Source organism: Pezoporus wallicus, unplaced genomic scaffold (genome assembly GCF_028554395.1).
Source record: "Pezoporus wallicus isolate ANWC-B61680 ecotype Strahan unplaced genomic scaffold, APGP_CSIRO_Pwel_v1 contig_14114, whole genome shotgun sequence".
NCBI lineage: Eukaryota > Metazoa > Chordata > Aves > Psittaciformes > Psittacidae > Pezoporus > Pezoporus wallicus.
This window is the reverse complement of record NW_026635323.1, coordinates 1-26,294: the sequence shown is the minus strand read 5'-3', so window position 1 is coordinate 26,294 and position 26,294 is coordinate 1. Positions and strand designations below refer to the sequence as shown.

Here is a 26,294-nt window from a genome sequence, read left to right as displayed (position 1 = left end):
GCAGCTCAGCGCAGCGGCTGCCTTAACATCCTCCTTGGGCAGGCACATGGCAATTCCCATTAGGATGAATGAAAGGCGTCTTCCCCAAGGTGCTCAAAAGCAGCAGGCAAGGAGCTGGACTTTGAACGTGATCCACGGCAGATGGGCACTTGGAATCGGCCCTGATTCCATCACTTGGCACAGCATGGAGAGCTGCCTCCAGCTGGCAGACAATACTCAACAGAGCAGAGCACAGCAGCCTCTCTGAGCCAGATGTGAGCAAGGCACACAGCTCCAACTTAGAGGAGTTCCATGGAGGGAGCAGAGATTTCAAGGAAGCAACAACCAAGCTGGACACTCCATAAGAAAGACAACAAACGTACTGCCCAATTCATCCTGTAAAGGCACAGAGCCCTGCCTGATACTCCAAGGCCAGCACTGCTTGGTCAGGAGGTGGAAGTTGCAGCTCCTTTCAGATTCATCCATTGATTTGCTAGTCATGCCAGAAATGCCACTGCAAAAGCTTATCATCTTGCTGGGCAGCAAGGAGCAAACCTGCCCCCTCTGTCAGTCCCCACACGTGTAGTAGGGAATTTAGGGAAGGAGCAGACTGAGGAGTGGAGGTGTAGCTCCTCTATCTCAAAGGTCTTAGACATCTTTGGTAGGAGTTGGAATCCAACCCTAGGAAGACCACTCGGAAATGGGTGGAAAAGGCACTGACAAGATCTGACCTCTCAGTACAGTCAAGGCCACCTTCTGCCACAACGTTCCAGGAGGGTACCTGGCAAGTGAGTCATCCAAGCTTACCTCTCGTGCAAATATCCGCTCCCTGACCCGCTGATACTCTTCCTCTCGCTCTTCTATAGATTTGCTCCTTCTCCCATCCTGCAAGGGGAGTCTGATCTGAAGGGACAAACACATCTCAGCGGGTCAGCAGTTGCCAATGGGAGCAGGGGGCTCAGTCAGCTGCTGGCATTTTCATGCAGCAGTGTAAGTGGATGTGGATTACGGAGTGCGTGCAGGATGCCTGGATGCAGTGACACAGCCTCTGCCTTTGAACCTACCTTCCGAACACCTATGTCTAGGGATGAATATCCTGGAGGTCTTAGTGCACTCCACCTCCTGGATCAAGCCCAACTACTGTGCCTGATTCAGAAAGGACAGATCAGGAATATCACCACGTGCTTCTGGAAGACTGTTCCCAGGGGGTCAAAAGCTAAAGGCCGCTCTTTGGAGCTTATGCCAACACAGCAGACTCCTGCTCAGGCATGAATTCTGTGCTTCATGGGTAGCTGCATCACCTGCAGAGTGCCACCACGGGGAAACCAGAAACTGATGCTGATTGCAATGACCAGCTCCCCAGCCTGACGACTTAAGTTCAGCAACATGACCCAAAGGCAAGGGATAGTGGTATTCTGGGGTGATGTAAAGATAGGAGCTACAAGAGCAAAGAGCCTGAGATCCCTGGTGAAGAGGTCTCCTGTCTCTTGCCTCTCCTGCCCCAGTTTTGACGTTCAAGAGTCTGTCTGACACAGGCTGGGAACGCAGCCACAGATGAACAAGCTAGCTCTGCATTACGGCTCTGGTGCCACCTGAGACAGCCCGAGGGCAGCCAGAGATTCAGGAGGGTTTTGAGCTTGGATGACTGGCAAAAAGTGTTGCGTTTTGCCGATGGTTTCCTTCCAGCAGCACTCTGAGTCCTGTTGACTTCGCAGCTGGACTCGCTGCAAGCCCCAGGAAGGGGTGGGAGAGATGCTTGGCAACACAGCTCTGGGGCATTTCCAAGGGAACCTTAGCAAAAGGCTTCACCTTAAAGCCTGGCCCAGCCACCAGATGATATTCAGGGTACAGGGAAGTACCCCCCATAGAATCCACACAAATTCTTCATGCATTTCCACTGTATTTTGTCAGGTTTTCAGGATATAGCTAGATGCGGCTGCTTGGGTGGGGTGGAAGCTTCTATTAAAGAAGGTTACTGCAGGAAACCCAAGAGAAATTGAGAGTTCTCAGCTTAGAGAAGTCACGTTTGACTTCCACAAAGTATGGAGACGCTGCATTACCACCCCTTACCTGATTATCATCTCGGTCCATGCTGGTATCATCTCGTTTCAGGATGAACCTCTGCGGGAACTCTGCATTCTTCTCATCTTTGATGTGCTCAGAGAACCTCTGCTCAGGGCTGCAAAGGAAGAACCAGCCCTTGTTAGAAGGGGAAATGCAAGGCACGGAACTGTCTCCCTAAACCCACTGCTTTGCAAGGATTAAGGAGGTGTGCAAAGGTGTTTGTTGTGTTAAACCTCTCCTTTGTGAGGGCAACAAGAGCTCCTGCCTCTTCTCTGAGAGCTAGAGAGCTAGGAAGGGCTTGTAAATAGGACTGGAAGTGAAGGATTCTCCTCTTCTAGAGAGGGAACCTGCCCTTCTTCTGGAGGCAAAACACATGGTGTGGGATCCATCCTGCTCCGGACCAGGGCTTTGCAGCTGGGGCTCAGGTAGCCCCACGCAGGGAAGGGGATTCCAGCCCGGTTGTTCTCCCCCCTCTCCTTCCCCCTTACATTCGTGTGTTACTGGTCTTGTTGATGATGACTGCCTTCCCAGTTTGGTCCACGTTATGGTCCATGCCAAAGTAGGCAGCTACCCGGTGCAGCAGCATCCGATGGTACGAGGTCATCTGAGGGAACTTCTTAAACTGATTGCTGAGAAGAGGGGAGAAAGCATTAGAATTCAGAAGGCTTTGGAACAGGCAATGATCATCCGACACCGAAAGAGAGATCAAGGCTGGAGATGCCTTAACCTGATCCCACATCAGACCAGGGCACATATCCCAAGCAGTTAGTCACGAGTCAAGTCCTTGTGTATGGACAAATGGAGGCGGAGGATCAAGGGCAGGTTGGACAGGGACTGGAGCAGCCTAGTGGAAAGTATCTCTGCCCATGACAGGGGGCTGGAACTGGATGAGCTTTAAGGTCCCTTCCAACCCAAACCTTTCTATGACTCTGTGAGGATGTACAAAAGAACCTCTTCCCAGTGTGCCCAAAAGACACTCCAGACTCTTTTGCATGACACAAACACGATGATCACTTACTTGTTATCACTAATAAATTCCAGAATCTCCTGTTCTAACTTTAGTAGCATCATTCTATCCCTGTCAAGAAAACAAAAAGGAAAAGGCCACCTTTAAAGAGTGAAATTCTGCTTTCTCTGTGTGATAGCCCTTCCCTGGGATAAACTCACAAATACCTGGAGCAAGGAACCCTGTCAACCAGGCTTCACACACCCTCCATAGGAGTGAACTAAGAAACTCCACATTTATTCATATATAGTAAATGAATTGCCAGATATCTGGCAGTTTAAAGTTGGTTTACTCTGTGGTGGCTTTGGGTAATATTGACTCTCTGCTCTGCTGGAAGCTCTGCTGGTGGAGACTCCAGCTTCGCTATTCCTATGCCAGCATTTGGCTTGATTCTATTTATTACTGCCACAGCAGTGGTTTCTTTTGAGGCTGGGATTTGACAATCAGTTATAGAAAAGGTTTTCAAGTAACCAAGCTTCCTTCCTGCTTGCATTCAAACAAACACTATCTCTCCACCATACACAATTACATGTTTTGCTTGACTGCGGTGTATCAAATCACAGTTGTCCTTTGTGTTTCTACACTGCCCCAGCTCCAGTAACACCCTCTGCAAGGTAAAACACACTTGCAGGTACTTTCCATAGCTGCTGTAATGCCCCCCCCTCCCAAGACACAGACGTATCCACACGTGCACACAAACTCCATGGCTTTAAGAGTCAATCAAAGTGTTCAAGGCCAGGTTGGACAGAGTCTTGGGTGACATGGCCTAGTGTGAGGCATCCCTGGCCATGGCAGGGGGGTTGGAACTGGATGATCTTAAGGTCCTTTCCAACCCAAACCATTCTATGACTCACTGGTCACCAGGTACTCCCTCCCTTCACTCCATTAGCAAGTGGTTTTAGTGAGAAGGCACCTACCGTGGGTTTTTTTTCAGTGTATTTACTAAAAACTCATGCAAATCTATCCCAGTGGAGTCTGTATATTCCTGGCTGGAATCTGAAAACAACACAACAGCAACAGCAGAACAAGTTAACAAAACACTGCCACAGAACAGAGCGAAGGGAAGAGGTGCAGGTCTTCCTGTCCTCACAGGGAACTGAGCCTCATCCTCAGCACTGAGTACCCAGGACAGGAAGAGAGGAAGAAAAGCCCACCTTCTGCAGGCTGGGACCTGTATCACCTGGGCTCGAGCCCAGTTTCTAGCACAGGCTCTGAACACAACCTCTAGGTCAAGTGTCTCCATCTGTACAATCATGTCCCCTTTCTGCCATGGGCTGCAGGAGCATTGGTACAAGGCACACGGGAGGAGGATGCCAGAGAGAGGGAGATGAGACCAGCTCATGGAAGGAAACCTTGTCCCTAAACCCAACCACTTGGAGCACGCTCAGGATATTCCATGCTATTATAGCATGTTCTGCACAAGCAATTGCAGCACCTTTGATACTGGGTGTGGAAGAGCCCTGTTCTTTCCCTCTCCCCACAACCCTTTGTCATCTAAAAGCAAGCCCAGCAAAACCAGCAAGCAAAACTGAACCTGCCCCAGTGCAGAGCTGCTGTCTGTACAAGGACTTCAGCTGCAATTTGCTCACCAGATTAAATGCATATCTTTTAGCCATTTCTAGGCCCCAAGATCACACACACGCAGGACTGTGCAGCACAAACTGAGCTGACCTTGCAGCCTCACAGCTTGAGACTGCAAGCAAGAAGTCCTTATGGTGGGTGTTCTTGGGGTTGCATCTGCGCTGTTAAAAAGCCACCAGATCGCTGGGAATGCTGCAGGAAGCCTGCAAGTCTGCTAGGGCACATGCCAATCTAAGGAAATGCTTCCCCTCACTCTGCAGGCTCTGCTCCAGAAAGGATGTCCCAGCAATGCTACAGTCACCATCGAGCACCTCACCTCGAGACAGCATTTTCCTCGGTGCCTTTTCTTTATTCTTGTCTTTTTCTTCCTTCTCAGCCCCATCTTTCGTGGACTTTTCCTCTTCCTTGTCAGAAGGGCAGCTAACATGCAACTGAATGACATCCTGCAACAGAAAACCCCATGCCGGTCTGAGTCACTTGAACGTCCCCTGGAGCTGGGACAGCCAGCACTGAAAGGCAGGGGATTCAGGTCGTGGATGTGAGCCATTTCACAAGCAGCCCCATTCTAAGAGCAGCCAAAGCAGTCTCTCTCCCCACCCTCCTTCCAATGAGAAGCCTTTGGCAGGCACTGAGGGGACACTCAAGAGCATTTGTCACTGTTGTTACTTGCCTGGATCACCTCAGAATCTAAATCACCCACTTCCCTGTTTGAAGCTGATAAGATGCTGTTACATCCTTGACTCACTAAGGCGAGTCCTGCACTATTTCAGGAAGACTCTTCTAAAGCACCTCCCTGACTGCTGCCCACCTCCAAGCTCCAGCTTCTCTGGCACTGCCCACAGTGACCACAGATGGGGATCACCTCTTTTGCTCTGTGAGCTGGCTGCTTTCAGCCTGAGCATCAGGGAAAGGGCTTGGATCAAATCTTCCTTCCCACGGCCAAAAAGCCCAGGGCTTTTGTGAAGGCCAAGTACCATTCCATTCTGGGGGCATAAGCTTGCACAGTGTGAGTAGCTGTGGGTGCCCAGGGGGTTGATGCTGATGATTCTTTGCACGTATGAGGAGTACCCCCAGACATAACCCATTCCTTCAAAAGCAGTCTCTTGGGAAAATTCCTGGCTCTCAGAGGACAGGACATCACTTTCAGCAAGGCAAGGATTTTCCAGGCTTCCCTGCTCCACAGCTTGTCTTATTCTAGGCCTACCTGCGACTCCAGCAGCCCATCTACAAAGGGGCTGGATGATTCTTCACATACAGCCAAACTCCTGACCAGTTTAAGCTTTGAATTAGACTGGAAAAGGAAAAGAAAGAGGACAGTTAAGACACCACAGCCAAAATGCACCCACTTAAGGTCATGATGCTGCACTACCAAGCCGCTCACACAGCCAGGTTGGACACAGCCTTAGGCAGCGTGGTCTAGCGTGAGGTGTCCTTGCCCATGGCAGGGGGTTGGAACTGGATGATCTTAAGGTCCTTTCCAACCCAAACCATTCTATGATTCTGTATCAACCAGTCCCATGAGATCCCAGGGAGGAACAACAATAAGGAGAAAGGCTTGAGGTGCACAGATGTGTTCTGCCTTATGCATGGCAGTTGTACCTAACTCTGTCTTTTAGCTGGAGGGTGTAACATGCCCTGTCCCTCCAGTGTGACACCTCTGAATTTCACTTCTGGTGTGTTGGGCTCTGGGGAAGGGAAACGAGTGGCAGTAAATAGGAGCAAACAGATCCTTCATGTGCTAAAAAGGAGCACTCCTGCTCCAGTGCATGGCAAGTGACTGTCCTGAGCCATGACAGGCTGCCTTCTTGCACCTGCAGACAGGAAAGGCTTGAGAGTACCAGCCTGGGATCACGACTCAGTGCAGGGTAGCCACAACAAAGAATGGGACATGAGAAGAGGTCATACCTTGGCTCTCTTCCTGGCATGGCCATGGCTTGAAGTTCGCCTCTATGGAAAAAGGAAAGAGAAGGCAGGAAGCTGAACGTGGGGGATGCCCCCAAGGGACCACCCCCTCGCCTGCACTTACCTGAGACTCCTGGCGCACGCTGACTTCCTCCCCGCCATCCTTCTCCACCTCCTCCTTGCTCGGTGACCTGGATATGTATTTGGTTTTGTTCACAGATTCCTCAACCACCTTTTTCTCCGACTCCTTCATTATTTCCAGAGACTCCTGGGCTGTGTTGCTGTTGGACATCTTTGGAGCCCTACGACGCAGCAACGGGCACCTGCCAAAAGAGATGGCCAAAAGGGGAGAAGGGAATCAGGTGCTGGAGAGAGTTTTTAGCTGTAACACAGACTCTTGTCCATACAGGTTGTAACTTCCTTTTAACTCATGTTGCATACAAAGACCCCAAACCAAGCACCCCAACGACAGCACAACCCCTTGGCTGAGCGGCTCAAGGGGACCTTGCAGGAGCTCCACAACTCTCACCAAGACCTGAGCAGAACAGAGTCTCTAAGATACACAGAGATCCCCAGTGCAGGCATTGAGCCCAATAACTTCTTTGATATGAGAATGATTTTCCTTTCCAGGAAAGGAAGAAGTGATGTAGCTCAATGGTTTAGAGTGAGGGTGCTGCATGGGGGCAGCTGTACTCTGCTCCGATGCCTCTGACAGCAACTAGGTCAGAAAAGGGAGCACTTGCTTGATTTACTCACCAGCCCCCCATAACAAGTTTTTAGCCCCAAGCCAAGCACCTCGGAGCATGGTAAAGGGATCTTCTCTCATCACACTACAATGGAACTTTGGCATCACAAGGGGAAGATCATCAGCTTTCCCTCTCCTCTTCCAGAAAAGACAACTCAGAGCCACTGAACTGACATTTGTCGGCTGCCCCCTCACAATACAGCTTCTAGCCCCAGCAGCAGCCCTGCAGGATGTTTCCCTGCACATCTAATTCAATGAAGGTATGTGCATTGCTAGTGCTTCTCAACAGCGATGCTTTCGAGAGGAGGTTTCCTTTTGGTATGAATGAATCAGCCCTGCTCCCCCAGGCCAGACGTGGGACGCAGCAAGGGGGTGGCAGACAAGAGCTGCTGCGACAGACAGCGGCTTGCAGAGACAGTGCAAGTTCAGAGGACCCAGAGGGGTGGGTGGGACTGAGCTGAGCCCTGTCAGGGACACGACAGAGAGGATGTGTTCAGCTCTGGGGCAACGCCGCAAGGCTGTGGAGCTGGTGGAGTGAGTCCAGAGGAAGTCATGGAGATGCTCCTAGAGCCGGGCTGGTTCAGCCTGGAGATGAGAAGGATTCTTAAGGAGAGACCTTAGAGCAGCTCCCAGTGCCTAAAGGGGCTGCAGGAAACCTGGAGAGGGGCTTTGGATAAGGGATGTAGGGACAGGACAAGGGGAATGGCTTTAACCTGCCAGAGGGGAGACTGAGATGAGCTCTTAGGCACAAGCTCTTTCCTGGGAGGGCGGTGGGACACTCTCCAGGTTTCTTGTAGTCCCTTTAGGCACTGGAGCTGCTCTGAGGTCTCCCCAGAGCACAGGACAGGGGGAGAATCCCCTTCCTGAGCTGCTGCTTACGCTCTGGGGATGCAGCCCAGCATATGGCAGGGCTCTGGGCTCAGGTGCACACTGAAGCTGGGTCATGGGGAGCTTCTCTTCAACCAACATCCCCGAGTCCTTCTCCTCAGGGCTGCTCTCAATCCATCCTCCGACCAGCCTGTATTTGTACTTGGGATTGCTCCGCCCCAGGGGCTGGACCTTTCACTTGGCCTTGTAGAACTCCATGAGGTTTGCAGGGGCCCGTCTCTTCAGGCTGCCCCGGTCTCTGTGCATGGCATCCCTTCCTTCCAGTGTATCAGCTGCACTACACAGCTCCGGCTTACCACCAAACTTGCTGAGGGTGCAATTTTCAGACTCAGCTCAGGTCATCAATGTTAATGGGATAGAGTTTTCACTACAGAGAAGGCTGCAGAGCCTCACTGCCAAGAAGAAATCCTGACACAGCCATAACAACAGCAGCTTTCTTCAGGCTGCTTATAACACGGAAGGAAAGCATACTTAGGAACAAAGCACATCCAACTGCAGGCTAAAGCAGAGTTAAAGTGCTCTGAGGGCTCAGAAACAAACATCCAGAGGCTGGTGATTCACTGGGGGGGGGGTGGGGGGCAGGACAGTCCCCACCACGTTGCTCGGGTGGACAAGCATGTAAATTCTGAGCACTGGGAGCAGATGTAGGCAGGATGAGCTGGCCCAGCCCAAGGGAGGTTTGCTGGTGCTACTGATAATTCAACCCCAACAAGCTGTGGCCTTCAGTGCTTCACTTCACCCCTCTGTGTAAGGCTTCAGTATCAGCATCATCTATCACAAAGTGACGCTCGCACCAACAATTTGCTCATTGGCTCCGGAGGCAGCCAATGAGAATCGCAGCTCCATGGCAACAAGGCTCTGTCGCTAGGAGCAACCGGATGATGTTGGGGGTGATTTTAGAGTACCCCCCCCCCCCACCTCCCCATTCCCCTTCCTGAGCACAGCGTCTGCTGTAGGAAAAGGTTTTCACAGGAAGAAGTGGAGGCGGCTGCAAATTCAAGGCATTAAAGGCTCCTCGGCTCTCCTGCGCCAGGCAGCACAGGGCTCCCTGCCTGCACAGAGGCTTTTGTCCTCCCCTCGCCTGTCAGGGCACGGCAGCTGGTAGGGGGGTTGCTGTATTAAAGGCCAGATGTAAGAGGAGGCTGTGCTAATACAACCACCGAGGGCCACCACCGACCCTGAAACACCTCCCTCGGTTCGGGGTCCAGTCTGCTCTGCAGCGTGGAAGCTGCCTGCACAGACAGGCATCCCACAGCAGGTCTGAAGCCTCGGCTTGAAAGCAGACAGGTAAAGAGCCTTTTGAGTACACTCTGCCCCATCAAATCACAGACTGGTTTGTGCTGGAAGGGACCTTAAAGCTGCCCACAGGCAGGGACCCCTTCCACTGGAGCAGGCTGCTCTGAGCCCCTGGTCTTGAACACTGCCAGGGATGGGGCAGCCACAGCTTCTCTGGGCACCCTGTGCCAGCGCCTCAGCACCCTCACAAGGAAGAGCTTCTGCCTCAGAGCTCAGCTCCATCTCCCCTCTGGCAGGTTAAGGCCATTCCCTTGGCCTATCCCTATAGCCCCTTGTCCAAAGCCCCTCTCCAGGTTTCTTGTAGCCCCTTCAGGCACTGGAGCTGCTCTAAGGTCTCCCTGGAGCTTTCTCTTCTCGAGGCTGAGCAAGCCCAGCTCTCTCAACCTAGCTCCAGAGCAGGGGTTCTCCTGCTGGGGAACACAGCACCCTACCAGGGGCAACAGTCTGACCTAGAACCAGCACTTGGAGCAGTGAGAAAGCCCCACCACCATATCCAGGCACGCTCATAAGCTGCAACTGTCTCAGCCAATGAATCAACCTGTCTTGAGCTCTTTCCACTGTTTTATTACCAGTTGAAGAGAGGGATTTAATTCCTCACCCCCATTCAGTTCCTGTAAAACCTAGAAAAAAAACCAACACAACCCAAAACAAACAGGAAAAACCAATCAAATCCAACCCAAAGCCCAGGAGGCCACTTGTATCTGACTGCACAGTGCATAGGCTCCCAGTGCTTAGTCACTGCCTTATATCTTAATCTCCACCCCCACATTACATCAGAGGTGAAATGATGATGCAGATGGAAAGGTTCGACTCCAGGTGGAAATAACCTTATAGGAACAAGGAGACAGGAAATGCAAGTGAGATGCAAAGCCCCCTCAAGTTCAATTCTGGAGCATATCAGGAGGCCTCCAGCACATCCCACCCAAACAACTCCACGGAGGGAAAAGATAACACCAGTTAAATAGGAACAGAGGAACCGGAGCCTGGAGAGAGGTGTAATCCTGGAGTGCTTCTTCATTCTAAGTACCTCTAAAAGGCTGTTCACCAGTATGGGTGCATCTGAATTATCACACCATTCAAAGCAGAACGAGTGACTTCTTGCCCCTCCAGATGTTCTCTCTCAAGACAGGTCTTTGCTTCCTGCCCCAAAGGCCACTCTGCTCTTTTTCTGCAACTTAAACTGCTGCCTTTCACAGCAGCAGCCGAGTATCAGGAGCAAAGGAGGTATCTTCCACTTGTAACCAAGCCCTGAGCCTTCAGACTGAGAGCAGATATTGAACCAAGGAAGGATTCCCTGTACCAGTTAGGAGGGTACCCCAGCTCGGAAGCATCCTTACCACAAGGACCAACGCAAGGGGAGAAATGGCCTGTCAGTGAAGCGACACAGATCCTGTTCCTCTGCCAGGAATACAGAGGTGGCAACGTCCATAGCACCATGCAGGCAGCTGCCATCACTGAGTCAGCTCTACCAGGGGCTCATAACCAAAAGAGAACAGCAACATGACAAAGGAAAAGTGTGCGTGGGGGTGTTTCCCCCCCTCTACCAGGAAACTGCTGACTGGGGATAGCAGTGGCAGGAGGAGTCACCATATGCAGGAAGCTTCAATGCGGAGTTGCCCGATGTGCTCAGAGAATCCAGCTTGGCTGCCTGCATAGTTGGGTCCTTGCTTTTGACTCCTGGAGCAGCCTATACGCTATGCAAGAGCAGAGCTCCCACCTCAGTGCTGCTGCGAATGAGTTGATGACACAGAAAGAAGGCAATCATTGGACTCAGGCATGCTGGAGATCTCCTGGGGAAGATAATGCAGTTCAGCACCAAAGCCAGAGGCTGTAAAGATTCCCAGATCCCACTGCAAGCCTCCTCCCCATCCCGATTTGGCTCCCTGCTCCACTTTTGAGGCATGCTTCCTTTTATATACACATCGAGAGGAGAAAATGGTGCATGGAGGGAGGGAGCACATGAAAATGCAAGCGAGCAACCACGACAAACGGTTAGGAATCAGCTTAAAATAATGCATCCGTTATTGCCCGTTATGGAACCATGCACTGGAACAGCTTTCATGTGCAAGTGACCCAACAAGAGAAGGAGACTGGAGGAAAAGGAGCTGGAATTCTGTTTGCAGCGCTCAGCATCCACAGTGGAGCCTCACTGCTCCACACCACCTCTTTGCCAGGCAGTTGACTTGCGTTTCCAGCTCTCCAGTCAGAAGCACCAGACTCGAATCAGCAACCCAGGGTACTCTCTGCTGCTCTACAGCACTTCTGGGTACCAAAGAATCTCTGAAGTACTTGGAACCGGATGAGTAAACTTTGCTCACACCTATTCTGAAGGCATGAAGAAAGAGATGCAGAGTTCCTGCTCCGCTTATTCAATGCCCGCAGCTTTACATGCCGCCTAGAAAGGCTGGACAGAAAGGACAGCACTGGGAGAAAGGAACCTACTGCACGACCACCACAGGAGGGTTTCCAGGAGGAGGAGGTCAAATGATACCGAAGAAAGTGGGTTTAAACAGCCTCAGGCTTCAAACTCCCTTTTACTTGAGGTTCACAGCCATAGAAGCCACCTTCAGCCTAAGTCAAAGGGGTATTACCTATTTGATGTTAAAACCAGACAAACGAAACAGCGATGCTGTTCTCTTTCCCTTTTATTTTGGGAGCTGCAGTGAACCCTCTCCTCCTGGCTGGGAATTAAAACCAAACCACAAACCAGAACACATGACAGAATGGCAGAAGCCATAGACACAAACGGCTCGCCAGGAGGAAGGGCTCATGTCCAGTCCCAACACAGCACTTGTGGGCAGCTCCTGGGCAGTAAAGACAAATCCAAGGGGAGCACCTGCCCATCAGAGAGTTCCCTTCTCCAGTTCCCCTGCTTTTCCTTTCCCCATCACGAGCTATTCCTGTCTTCAGCTGAAGAGCAGGGAACTGCTCCCGTGACGTCAAAGCAGTCTCCCAGCAACAATGAAGGAGGGCTGTCCACCACAGGGGTTTCCTGAAAAGCTAGCAAGGAATGATCCACCTCCTTTTCACTGTGTCAGGATGCAATAGGAGAGCACTGAGCAGGAATTTCTGTTAACCCTTCCACGGCCCACAGGAAAACCCTGACGCATCCTAACTTTTCCAGAGAGCCCCCAAGCAGAATTCCTTCTGCCTGAGCCCATCCGCAGTGAAATCCCCGATCAGGTAGGAAAATCCTGCAAGAGATGGAGGTGGTAACCAGGCTCCAGCAGGATGCCTGGCATTAGAAAGAGCTCTTCTTGTGATGGACACAAGCTCAATAGGAGCGACCAGTGTGCAGCTGCAGCACAAAAGCCAACAGGATGCTGAGGAACATCAACATAGGCATCACCAATAGGGATAAGGATGTCATTGTCCCACTCAGTGCCTGCTGGGCCATACCTGGAATGCTGTGTTCATCCCTGCTATATGGAAAGAGATGTGGACAGGCTGCAGAAAGGCCACAATGATAATGGGCAGCCGTGTGAGGAAAGGCTGAGGGAGCTGGGTTTGTTCAGCCAGGAGAAAAGAAGTCCCAAGGGAGACCTTGCCACCATAGTCCAGGATTTAAAAGGTGGCTACCAAGAAGACAGGCTTTTGACAAGGAGTCACACGGAAGAGGGGAGCTGGGCACAAGAGGGGGAGATTCTGCCTGGAGATAAGGAAAATCCTTCCCAATGAGAACAATCAGCCACTGGAATGATCTCCCCAGGGCTGGACACTATCGAGATCTGGCTGGACAGGGTGCCGGGATATCCAGTCTAGGTCATGCTTTGCCTAGGAAGGTTGGACCAGATGATCCTTGAGGTCCTTCCAACCTGGAATGATGGGCTTCCCTCATTCAAAAAGCAGGGCTGCTATCTATATCCCCCTGTTTTCAAGGCTGATGCTCCTGCTTCCCACCATGCTGATGCTGAGCCACTTGACACACTACAGGGCAAAGGGGTACACTGCAAATAGAAGACACTGAGGCTGTTTTCCAGGTGGGATCCAGAATCGGAGCTGATCATTACACAGAGCAGGGAGTGATGACAATGATTTAAGGGGGAAAAGTAAAACATCAACTTAATCTTTTGGCTCCCAGCTGCAAAAGTTGGACTTGACAGAGAAGAAGGAGTGTGAAGAGCAAGTAAGGGGTAAGGTGTTCCCCTTGCCACTGTCCCCACAGCCTTCCCCATTCACTGCAGTGGCTGCTCCTGCTGCTTGCAGATCCTCAAGCCACAACGCTTCTTTAAACTGGAAGCATCAGCTGAGGCTTGAGGATCTGCAAACTGTGACATTTTAAAGACATGAAGGGAAAGGAAACGGGTCCAACACACCTGAACAAATATCCTGCAGGAGGTAACATCAAGCCTGAGAAAAGCAGCTCCTAAATCTCAAATGAAGGGAACATCATCTCCAGTACCCTAAGGTTTTTTAGGCAAGACCAGGTGATGAACCTGTGTGAAAAGGCGATGAAGGCAACCTCAACTCCCGGCTCGACTAAACCCAGTTCAGTAATAGGCTTAAACTGATTAAAACAAAGGGTTAACAAACACAGGTGAACACGAATTTAGTCCTACAGAACACCAAACTGCACAAGCTAACCTGAAAGCGTCCTGTGGCACATAGCCACTGAACTAGCCAACGTTTCTCGCCAGCGAGCCAGCTTCGAGCAAGTAAATCCTCTCCTGTATAACCCAGCAGAAGAGCAGGAAGCGTTTTGTCTTGGCATAAGAGAAAGTACCCAGGAGCAAGCTGCATAAATGCCGAGCTACGACACAAGGAGAACCCATGAGACCGTCACGGGGAACTCCTTCATGACATGGGAGAGTGCAGTGAGCTTGCTGGGGATTCCCCCGCCGCCGGTGCATCCCCTGCATCACGAAAGGAGGAAGGCGAGAGCCCATCGCACGCTCTCCACTCTCGCAGAGCCACATATGCACGTTAGCACAGCACCATTTGAAACGAACCCCAGCAAAGCAGCAGCAATCCTGTCACTTACTCACCCGAGATGAAGGATGTCGGCTCCCCAGCCCTGGAACACTTGCATTTATAGCTCTGCTGTATTTCACACAGGCTGGGTACGGGGAAGAGGGGAAGGAGAAGTCTCCAGTCAATCTCCCTCAAGCCCAAAATAACCGAAGACTTAGTCTAAAAATAAACTCACCGCGGTGGCTTTGCACTCTCAGCAGGTCATCTGTGCCCTGATGCCAGCGGAGCCCTCATTGCCACGACCAGCTCAAAGGGAACTTGGCCAGGATACCACCGCTCCTCCGAAGAGCTCCCAGCCCCGTCCGAACCGCTCGCGATCGTCGCTGCTGCTACAGCAAGCTAATTGCTCTGACAAGCAGCTCTGAAGCAAAGCAGAGCCCAGCTGTTGAGAGGGATGTCAAAGAGAGCTCTGCCAATAGCCACATGCACACACCCCCCTTCCTGCTCTCATTCAAATACTTCAATGGAGCTGCCTCCGCACAGCCCTGCACAGCCCCGAGGAGGCTTTAAAGATGTAGCAGCCCTGCCCTGCCAGGCACAGGGGCAACGCGGATGGAAGTGCAGGAGCAAAGAAGAGGAGCCCCAGGCACCATCGGCATCCTCCTGAAGGACTCAAGTGTGGGGACCTGCTCTGCAGAACACCCGACGCGTACCGAGGTAGGTCACGGGCAGCCTTGCTTCACTCCCATCACCGCTGCCAGCGTGCTGCCACGGGGGCAGTTTGTGAATGGCTTCATTGCAAGGCAGCTGGGTGTTTTTTCCGTAGGGATTGCTTAAGAAACAAGAAATGCAAATGGCCCTGGAGAGGTCTGAAACCTCTCAGCCCCCTTCATTTCTCCCCCAGGAAGAGGTTTCCCATCCCAGACGTGGTGACCAGGCTCACAGGCTGCCACCAAGTCTCCTCTCCGTATATTAAAGCTTACTCGTGAGCACCTAAGGCAGAGGCAGGCTCCACAATGGATCTCAAGCACATCCTGTCCCTCGCCAGGCTCAGATGCTCCTGTTGGATTACAGGAATCTTCTGACTATGGCTCTAAACACTGGTCAAGAGCAGGCTGAGGGCACTGGGGGGGTTTAGCCTGGAGAAGGGGAGGCTCAGGGGGCACCTTATTGCTCTCTACAACTGCTTCAAAGAAGGTTGTAGTGAGGTGGGGGTCTCTCCTCCCAAGGAATAAGGGATGGGACAAGAGGAAATGGCCTCAAGCTGTGCCAGAGGAGGTTTAGACTGGAGATTAGGAGCAATTCCTTCCCCAGAGGGTGCTCAGGCCCTGGAACAGGCTGCCCAGGGCAGGGCTGCAGTCACCATCCCTGGAAACGTTCACAAATGGTGTAGATGAGGCCCTCAGTGCCATGGGTTAGTGGTGGCCTTGGCAGTGCTGGGGAATGGTTGGACTTGATGAGTTTAAAGGTCTTTTCCAACCTGGTTGATCCTCTGATTCTTCTGCACCAATGGCTCCCACTGGGCAGGAGCCCATCCTAAGCAAGACACAGCCAGAGCTGAAGAGCATCTGCCTGGGGCCCAGCACTGACTTCAAACACGAGCAGCTCAATCAGAGCTCTTGAGGAGACTCCTTGATCAGGCTGAGCTCCAGCAGCAGAGCAAGAGGTAGCAGGGCTCCTGTGTAAAGCCAAAAGCTTTGCAGAGAAAGGAGATGACGATGAGAAGGCAGGCTCGGCCTTGGGCTCAAAGACATGGAGACGCTCGAGTGGGACAGCTGAGATGCACAGCATTAACTGCCAGCATCCCTGGCACATTGCATGGTGCTGTGCTGGTAAAGGCTCTTCAGGACTTGCCTTTACCACTTCTGTGGAGTTAATGCAGCTTCTTCTGTATGATTCCCAGCCAAAGCAACAGTTCAATAAAGCTTTCAAAAAGCAAGGAGACAGACAACAGCAACCTGATACATCCCAGCTCTGTCACAAACTGAGGTTCCCGTTTGCAAAGCAGCCTTGCTTTGCAAAGGACTTCAGTTTAAATGTATGCATGAGCTTCTGTCTTAACCCGCTTCAGAGCCTTCTGAACCAAGCCCATGCAGAAAGCAGGTGAATGTCCCTCCTCTTCCTGCTGGATGTGCTGGAATCCCAGCTCCACAAACAGCTCCTTGCTTCTGCCCACAGCAATACCCACATTTGAAGAGGGGGTCCCATGGCTCCACAACCAGAGAGAAGGGAACAACAGAGGGGCAAGACAGAAGGGGCAATAAGACAAATGTCACTTGCACTGCTCTACCAGTGGAGGGCCACAATTAACTGACACCCACGTGGGCTGGATGCAAAGGCTTCATGGATGTTATGTGAGATTTCTCCATTGGAAGGCAGACGAAAAACAGATGCAAAGGATTCAAGCTCCTTTTATGCCTCCTGGTACTGGCCATTTCAAGGTTTCTCCTCCCAGTTCTGGCCAAGGAAAGTGAACCACGACCTCCATGGGCTGCTCAGCGAGAAGCCAGCCTGGATGCTCACGTCCCCCTGCAGAAAACACGTGCTCAGAGTGACTCCCTGCGGCAGCTTGAACCCAGCCGAGCTGCAGGACTCAGAGGTGAGCTTACCAACCTGGCATCAGGGTTTCCCCCTCTTTTTAACTCATCTGCTTGGGGTTCCTTTGTTCCTGGGCCCCTGGAGTTTTAGACCTGGAGTTCTGAGCCCTAAAGAAGCTCCAGCAAATGAACAAGCAATAGGAAGGGACTGATGCGTTCAGGCGCAAGAGCACGCTCCAGCATCCCATGCCCACGCTGGGGATCTTTGCTCCACATGGACAGAGCCTTAAAATCTCTTTATTTTGCTAAGGAACATCTGTGGTCTGCTGCATTTCCAGTCGGGGTCGTTAAGAGCAGTTGCTGGCACCCTCTGCTCTGGAGCCCTGCAGTGACAAGATTAGTGCTGTAAAGGGAGGGAACTTTGGCTGCTGTTCTTCCCTTTGTACCTGTTTCCAGAGATGCCCAGCTGGCAGAGGCATGCTAAGCAAGAGCATACAACCAGGTCAGGACCCTCTGTGGAAACCCCACTGTCAGTTCCTAAGAGCCACATGAAAGCAGAAGGAAAAGCAGCTCCATCACCTAAGCCTAGAAACCCCACCTCGACGCCCGGCAGATGGCATTCCGAGTAGGAAAGCTGTCCAGCCCGAGGACACAAACACCTGCCCTACACAGCACAGATGCAGCTTCCTGTGAGCTTCTCCAGCTCATTCAAAGGCCACTGCTTCGAGTCCTCAGCACTTCACCTTCCTGAAGCGTGTGAGAGGATTTCCTAAGCGGCATCTTTCTCCTTAGATGGGGAAGAGAGTCAAGCTTAGGTGGGAGGAGAAGGAGGAGGTGAAGGAAGAGTGAGTCAGCCCCACCAGCAGGCTGGACCAAGCCTACAGAGAGGGCTCCTGCCTTTCACACCCGAGAGCCCACGTAGGTGCATGTGAAAACTAGGTCAGGGAAAGCAGGGCACAAAAGGGATACGGCAGCTCCAGGTATTGTCTGCGCTCCCAGCTCGCCAGGGAACTGCCTGTGAGCAGGGCAAACAAAGGGAGAAGCAGCAAGACACATCCCCTCCCTCCCTGGCACACAACGAGCCTTGGCTCTGCTTTGCCTGGCCCAGCTTCTGCTGAAAGGAGACACATCCATTTGGTAGTGGATATAATCCCATCAGAAGGGGGACACCGAAGTGGTGGCATGGCACGGGTGCAAACTGCACCAACAGCCAAGGACGGGGCTCCCTCCTGTGATGGATAACCTGCGTCAGACACTTGGAAAGGGAGAAGAGCACTACCAAGAGACTTAAATGCATCCATCTCCCCACCCAGGCCAGAAAAATCCCTCTCCCCTTTGAAAAGGGGCAAAAGAGCCTGGGACAGACCCCGTGTTGGAGGCACACCTCGCTTCTGCCAGCCTCAGCTACTGCAGCACCACGGGGACGAGGGAGAGAACTCAATCAGATGGAGAACTGCATCACGGACTGTTCTTTGGGTCGGACCTGACCTTGCTCATTGCATCCAGTAGCAGGCTGCAATCCCTCATTCATTACTCAAGTGAGAGGTAGAGACACGCTCTCCAGACAGCACACTCTTCCAAGGACGTTGAGCAGGCAGACTGCAGGGGAGATGTGACTCATCTTCAGGGAACCGCCAGGTATACCCCAAGCTTCTAAGGGATCAGCTTGGACAGGGAATGAGCTTAAGCAGCCACCATAACACCACCACCACACATGGTAAGTCAAAGATGTTCTGTAAGTCCTCCAGGCTTGGTTTTGTAGCACTGTGTATGCAGCAGAAGGCTCGTGTCTCGAGTCAAGAGGCAGGAAGGATGGGAACTGCTAGGAGCTACTCTAACATGGAGCTGTTGCTCCATCAACATCCCAACCTAGAGTGGTGTACCCATAGGAATGGTGAAAGCAGGAGACCAGCAGAATCCCTGCAGCTAGGGCTGAAGGAAGGATGTTCTGGTCTTCCTCACCCTTTTCCATGGGGCACACAAATGGAAGAGCAGACAAGAAAGTGACAGCAGGAGAAAAGAGAGATGCTGGGAGGCACTCAAGGAAGGAAGGGGAATTAAGCTTAGTGAGTGGCTGGAAAAGCCCAGGGCTGAAACATCTTGCCCACATGCTCCTTGGAAAGGCTGTGCTGCCAGCCCTGATGGATGAAGGCCTGGATGTAAAAACCAAGCACCACACAAGGAGCTTTGAGTCAACCTCACCCACAGGCACAGCCGGATGCTGTCCTCTCCTTTGCACACACACACACACACACACACACACGCATGGAGCCTTCTTCCGAGGCTGAAAAGAAGAATTCATCTTTCCTCTTTTAAAAAGGGACCTTCCATTCAAGCCTGCCTCAGCTGAGGATGCATTATCATGGCAACCATCCCCTCCCTGTCTGTCCCAACAAGAAGAGCATTAAACACACCAAGGTCTGAACAGCCCTGCATCAGCCCAGGCTGCAACCAAGCCCCACGGTCCCCCCCCCCCGGCCCTTCTCTAAGGCACGGCCAGCGCGATTTGACATGAACCAAATCTGTCAATGGCTCAAGACAGACACGTGGGCAGTAATGAGCAGTGGGAGAAGACACAGCATACTCCATTCAGCTCCAAACACTGCTAAATAATTCAGGAAGAGAAATGCCGCAATATAGAGCACAGCACGGTTTAAAAATAGAACATGTGCCGGTGCCAGAGGAACGGAGGGGAAGGAGAGAAAGCAGAGGGAGATGGCATGAACTAAAGCATGTGTGGCAACACACGGGGCAGCCCATGGATGCTGCAGCCTCCCAGCTCTGTGTAGTGATGCCAGCAGCTGTTTATTCGCTTGCCCTTTACATTGGGAATCCACAAGAACTGTTATTCTTGTTATTCTGATGAATGTGGTGACAGAAACCAGGGCTGCCCTCTCTGGATCAGAGCCCTGCAGCAAGGCACAGACCCAAAACCAGGCCGGCAGCACCACAGGCACTGGCTCCCGGTGGCCAGGGGCAGGGGCAGGTGCTCCCTGTGTGTCCTGCTCATGGGAAGCTCAAACAAGGGAGATGGAGATGATGTTTTGTCCAATGGTTTCTGCTGGGGGTGATGGTGAAATGAGGGGCCCCTGTTTCTAACGACAAAGTCAGAGCCTTTTTTCTTCACTCAGCTGTTCTCTTGTAAATCCAGCTACCTTAATTTCATAGAAGCATAGAATGGTTTGGGTTGGAAAGCACCTTAAAGACCGTTCAGCTCCAACCCCTGCCCTGGGCACGGACACCTTCCATAGAGCAGGGTGCTCCAAACCCCTTCCAACCTGGCCTTGAACACTGCCAGGGATGGGGCAGTGATGGTGAAGAAGGCTCCCTAGCTCTACAGCTGACTGAACAGCCCATGTACTCACCTACTGATGTTGGTACAGGGCTCAGCATCGAGGCTTTGACTGAGGGTTTCACCTACATCTACTGGTGTCAATGAGGTGCACTGCGTCTGAAAACCCCACGTCCCTGTTTAAATACACAAGCACCTCTCTGCATTCATCCCACGCTTTGGATCTTCATTTCTGTCTGTGTTCTCCCCAAGGTCAAATCACAACAGAAGGACTGGTCTCTTCATTTGGGTCTGGTCATGAAGCAGGCAGGACAGGATTCTATTTCCTAATAGATGGCATGCCTAAAGCCTCCCCAAAGAGGTCAGCTTTCGGGATACAGCAAGCACCTTCTTTAAGAAGGTGGCTCTTGCGTCTAAACTCAGCTCAGGAGAACTGAGTTTCTCAAAGGAAAGGATGTCAAAGGAATATATAAAGATTTTCAAACTTCATTAAAAAAAATATATACAAGTGAGCTGCTCTAAGGAGTAGGCTGCATCTGCCCACATACAATAATCATCCCCGAAATTCACTGGGAGGCAGCAGTGACTCAGCCTGCAGTACACAAAGACAGCTTGTGCTCCCAATACATAACGAAACCGGGCTTCAGACAGCATCCCTACTCCGCATGCGCCCCACTGACAACACACATGGAGGGGAATCCCAGTGCTGACACGCAGGCAGGGAAGCAGCAGCCCGTCCTCCTGTTGCTGCCCACATTCAGACGCAAGCATCTCTGCAGCAGCACGCCTCACCTTTGCTGCCATGCAGGAGGGAGCTTGTGATGCCCTGAGCTGGGTTCACTGGGGCTCAGAATCAAGAGGGGGCTCCAAAAAAGATGGAGGAGAGCGTGCTAGATTTGAAGGGGGAGGGAAAGGAACTCTGGTCCTCGGCTACATCCCACCATCTTTTCAAATGTCACCTAAGCTCTTATGGAGAGAAGAGGGAGAAACGTATGCATAGTTTGGTTCAACTGCTCCGTTGTATGAGTGGATTAATCACACTTCCAGTAAAAAACCTCAAGGTCTAAATTACTGCAGTTCACCTCCTGCCCAGCAGTCACAAGAAACATGGGGCTTTGCTGCATATTGGACTGTTTGCTCCCATACTTGTGCTGTCACATCACTCACAGATCGGTTTCTCAGAGATGCTTTCTGCGCTGGCCTCAATGACTCCTTCACTCTGGCATCCTCAGCCTTTATCTTGGAACAGCCAGGAGCTTCTATCAGAGCTAACCGATGCAGAAGGCCGCTCCTCAACTGAAAACTGTCCCGTGGAAGCAGGACTTCAGCAGCACAACACAGCTGAGTTAGAAACCATTCTACAGCAGCGAGCCAGGCAAGTGAACAGCTCCAGGGTTCTCACCCTGGCTCCGCTCTGCCTTTTGCTGCTATCTCAGCCAAATCACTTCATGGCATACAACAGAATGGCTTGGGTTGGAAGGGACCTTAAGATCACCCAGTTCCAACCCCCTGCCACGGGCAGGGACCCCTTCCACTAGAGCACCTTGCTCCAAGCCCATGTGTCCAACCTGGCCTTGAACACTGCCAGGGATGGGGCAGCCACAGCTTCTCTGGGCACCCTGTGCCAGCGCCTCAGCACCCTCACAGGGAAGAGCTTCTGCCTAAGAGCTCAGCTCAGTCTCCCCTCGGGCAGGTTCAAGCCATTCCCCTTGGCCTGTCCCTACATCCCTTGTCCCAAGCCCCTCTCCAGGTTTCTTGTAGCCCCTTCAGGCAGTGAAAGGCTGCCCTAAGGTCTCCCCTCTTACAGACAAGGAAGGGGTGGCAGGAAGGTCCAAGCTCTTGTGACAGGATTCAGAAGGAAGACACTCACCAAGCCATCCATTTGATGCATCAACTGGAACTGAGCTGCTGGGAACAGGCACGCACAGTTACACTGCTGTGTTGAACCTGGATTTAACGAAGTCACTTGGGCAGCAGCCACAGGAGCTTATCAGAGGCCACCTCTCCCTCCTGCTTGGGTAGTATCTGCCTCGAGTCTAACTAAAGCCTCCAGAGATCTCTGTTGCCACCATTCTACTCGGGCTACGTTTATAGAGCCAGCTGAAAAGCACGCAGTGCCTTCAGATATCAGCACTTTCCTGTTGCCAGGCAGCGGGATTCTGAGCGATCCTAAAGCGGTGCTCCAGCAAGAAAACCCAAACTGGATCTCCACTAGCTCATCAATGGATGCAGGCATTAAGGAACAACTCACAAGCCCCTCCAGGAGGTGGTCCTGTACTTCTGCACAGTAAGCATGTCAAATGTGTTCTGAATGCTGCTGAATACAGAGGGAAGTCTCTCGGCTGAAGTGCACCCTTCCCTTGTCACAGACCCAGCAGCATTTATCAGCATCACCACTTGTTTCTCTGAGCTCTCCAAGCCTTTAAGATCCACCTCCACCACCTCCAGCTGCAGGCACTTCCTACCTCACACAATCATGGAATGGGTTGGCTTGGAAAGGACCTTAAAGCTCATCCACTTCCAGGCTTCTGCCATGGTTCACACTAGACCGGGTCGCCCAAGGCTCTGTCCAACCTGGCCTTGAACACTGCGAGGGATGGAGCATTCGCAGCTTCTCTGGGCACCACGGGCCAGCTCCTCACCACAAAGAAAGACTCAGAGCAGGGTAAAAGTTAAATTCACTTGGCCTACAGGGCTCGCTGTCGTCGTGATGTGGGTTCCAGTCTGCTGGGGCCTTTGGAGCAGGCCACAAAGATAAGTCTGGGAAGGACTGAAGGCAAGAAACGCACGCAGGCATGCAGAGCAAGTACCAGAGGCACAGAATACTGGCAAGAGCGCTTGCTTACGAGTTTCTCTTCAGCCAAATAAAATAGCTTTAGCCCTTGGAAAAGCCTTCAGCACTCAGGTGCCAAAAGCTGCATTTCCTGCCTCTTGCTGCACCACTACGCTGGACTTCCTGCTTCAACTCCCCCTGAAAACAGCAGCTTGCTGAGCGACACCAAAACCTGCTGCACTTGAGGAGGGACTGAAAAGCAGCTCCAAAGCTGCTCCCAAAGCTTTGGCACGTATCCTGCAGTGTGGCCTCTCTGGCAGCCACCTCCTCCTTCAAAATAACCAAGCTCTTCAAATGAGCACTGATCTAGCTGAAGTTTAACAGTGCAATGAGATTAAGTACGCCGCATCCACGCATGCTTACACCTGCAAACATCAGTGCTGGGACTCACTGGATCAGATTTAAGGTCCCTTCCCACCCCAACCATTCCATAATTCTCTGGTTCTTCACGCTTTTCACACAACCCTGCCCGTTGTGGCATGAAAGCCCTTTCAGTTTCTCCACCTGATTCTAGGTAGGAATTATGTGATGACAAAACTACTTCCAGTGAACCTTTCTCCAAGACACCGATTGTTTTCTTCATCTGTCATCCTACCATACGAAGGATGATGAGAAACAGCAGTTAAAATAGGTCTGAACTCTAGAAGACACTGGGGGAAATCCAGGCTGCTCTGTAACCAGAGAAAGCTTTGATTCACATTACGTTTGTAAGTGGGGTGGTGGAGGTGAGGACAGCACTTGAAGAAAGGCTGAGCTGTGGGGTTGTTCCTCTTGGAGAGTGGAAGACCTAATTGTGGCCTTTCAATAATGACAGGGGGCTTGTTAGAAAGATGGAGAAGGAAGACTTTTACCACGGTCTGTAGTGACAGGCCAAGGGCTTTAAACTGAAAGGGAACAGGTTTAGATTTGATAGAAGATTTTGTTTTACAGTGAGGGTGCTGAGGCGCTGGCACAGGGTGCCCAGAGAAGCTGTGGCTGCCCCATCCCTGGCAGTGTTCAAGGCCAGGTTGGACACAGGGGCTTGGAGCACCCTGCTCCAGTGGGAGGTGTCCCTGCCCTGCAGGTTTGATCCAAGGAAGGTCTCAGCAAACAAACCTCCTGTGACTCACCCAAAGAGGAGGACAATGCTGCAAACTGGTGTCTGATTCTGTGGAATCAGCCCAGGTTTTATCTTGCAGATAGCTCAAAGCACTGCGGGGTCAATGAGCTCTGTATCCCACTCACCTCTAGGGCACCAGTCCCCACTTCCAAGCAGGAGGGAGATAAGAGCCCAGACCAGATCCAAGTGATGTTTCTCCTTCACAGCTGGCTGGAGTTGATTTGGGAGTCTTAATCCAGGCTCCTCATGGCTGTCTCCAGCACAGCATCATCACTGCAAGCAACCTGTGGAGATACATCCTCACTTGTGCAATCCCTGGAGTCTGGAGTAATGCTTTACTACCCAACGAATGCCATCTTGGTGGACAGAGCAGAAGAAAATCAGCCTAAAGCCTTTCCTCATCCTCTAGTTTGTGCCATTAAAATGATTCTATGTGAACACACATACACTGGAATAAGTTTATAAAGTTTACTGTGCAGACACAATCTGTCCTTGCGTTCTGAAGACACAAGAATGAACAGGGGGAAATCTTCACCAATATATGTTAAAAGCTCCATAAGAACACAAAGAGCTGTGGATGGAGGAGTGAAACCATCCACTGAAAAACAAAACCACTCCCCCCCCCAAAAAAAAGAACAGCCAAAAGATGGCAGAAAATCACCTGTGAACACCGAGCTGCCATTTAATCCTGAAGGAAGATTATGACAAGCAATAGCTGGTATGATTCAACCAAGACTTTTCCAGCACAAATTCAAGGAGGAAGGACACAGAGGTTATGTCAGTCAGCCTTAATAGGCTACAGGGAGCAAAGAGGCTAGAAACAAAGACTGGAGCATGAAGAATCAGAACTATTTGAAGTAACCACAGGGAACCAGGTCCCACTTATCAAAGGCAGATGGAGAACAGGTCAAGGCAGGAAATGAGATTCCCAACAAGCACCAGTGACAGAAAACCAGACAGAGACCAGCATGCTGCCAGCAGGAGAAGGAGCACCCAGACAGGGGTTTAGGACAAGCAAAGGCACTGTTTTGATCCGTTCATCTGCTTTCTGCCAAGCAAACCAGGTCCCCCAACATCCTCCCCTCGCTCCCCATGCAGCTGGGGAAAAGCAACTCCTGTGCACAGCAGTGATTTGGGATACCTGCGGCATCGAGCGCACCCTCAGCCCTAACATCACACCAAAGAGCTTCTTCCCCCTTCTTCATTGCTAGGACATAACTCTTCAGCCTATGATTTGTTTGGTGATAAACAGGCACCAAAGTCAGGCTGTCTCCCTTTATCAAGTCTTCTTTCAGCACTTCTCAACCCTGTGGCTTCCTTAACACTCTTCCAGCTTTGACTTGGCTCCAAACCCACAGGCAGGCACTAACGTGCACCTGCCCTGAGCAACACACGCAGGGTTAACAGCAGCTCTGCATTACCCACCTGAACCCTCTTCAGCAGGGTGGTTCAGACTCTAACAGACCGCTTTGCATGCAGTGAGGCCACAAAAGCAGCAGCAGCCATAATAAACTCACGGCTTCTTTGTACTCACAATTACAGTGGCATCTTTGAGCTCTAAGTGAAATAAAGCCTGTCCTGTTGTCAAGTTGGAAGCTTGGCACTTCTGCCCAAAGCTTGCTTGGCTTTCCCTGCGGTGAAAGCCATCCCCTCACCACTCCCACTGCACACCTAGCTGCGCTACCAGCACATATCCCTAGAAACACACCTTGCTTTGCCAGACATCTTCTGCCAACACTGATGCGTCGCTCAAACACACAAAGAAAGGCAGAGCTAAAGCAGCTGAGCTCAGCTTTTAAGTGGGCAGGAGAAAAGCAAACGCATTTCCAAGTCTCTGTGTTAAAGATACCTACAAGCAACAGCTCCCTCGCATTAGGTGCGCCGAGCAGGGTGCACGCTGGTAAATAAGCTTCCAGGAACAGGAATCCATTCACCCCTTCTGATAAATCAAAGCCCTGCTTTGGGGCACAACCAGCCCATGGGAAAGCACTGCGGGCACATCTCGGGCACAAACCCACACGGGGGGAAGGCGGGATGCTCACCCAGGCCATGCTTTCGCCGAGACGCACAACCGGGAACCAACGTGGGCGCACTGCAAACTCCCCGAGAGGTCACAAGTCACAGCGTCCATAAGCGAACCGCACCGACACTGCTCCCGCAT

General features: G+C 51.7%; 1 protein-coding gene across 10 annotated transcripts in view; it reads right to left on the bottom strand.

Annotated features, from left to right (window-relative positions):
• R3HDM2 (R3H domain containing 2) overlaps positions 1-24,390 on the bottom strand; it is a 37,025-nt gene extending 12,635 nt beyond the window's left edge. For 3 of the 10 annotated variants that reach the window (XM_057418728.1, XM_057418703.1, XM_057418746.1), the window contains exons 1-9: positions 6,657-6,855; positions 6,536-6,577; positions 5,835-5,921; positions 4,947-5,073; positions 3,967-4,045; positions 3,062-3,121; positions 2,532-2,672; positions 2,050-2,158; positions 787-882 (exon numbers count right to left, since the gene is read on the bottom strand). In XM_057418728.1, coding sequence (XP_057274711.1) covers positions 787-882; positions 2,050-2,158; positions 2,532-2,672; positions 3,062-3,121; positions 3,967-4,045; positions 4,947-5,073; positions 5,835-5,921; positions 6,536-6,577; positions 6,657-6,824 — 909 coding nt within the window. In that variant the 5' untranslated portion in view covers positions 6,825-6,855. Of the gene's footprint in view, positions 1-786; positions 883-2,049; positions 2,159-2,531; positions 2,673-3,061; positions 3,122-3,966; positions 4,046-4,946; positions 5,074-5,438; positions 5,536-5,834; positions 5,922-6,535; positions 6,578-6,656; positions 6,856-14,607; positions 14,687-24,258 lie in introns of those variants that run through there. The other 7 variants (XM_057418738.1, XM_057418754.1, XM_057418763.1 and 4 more) reach the window with 5 other exon arrangements.
• Between the last annotated feature and the right edge of the window lie 1,904 nt (positions 24,391-26,294).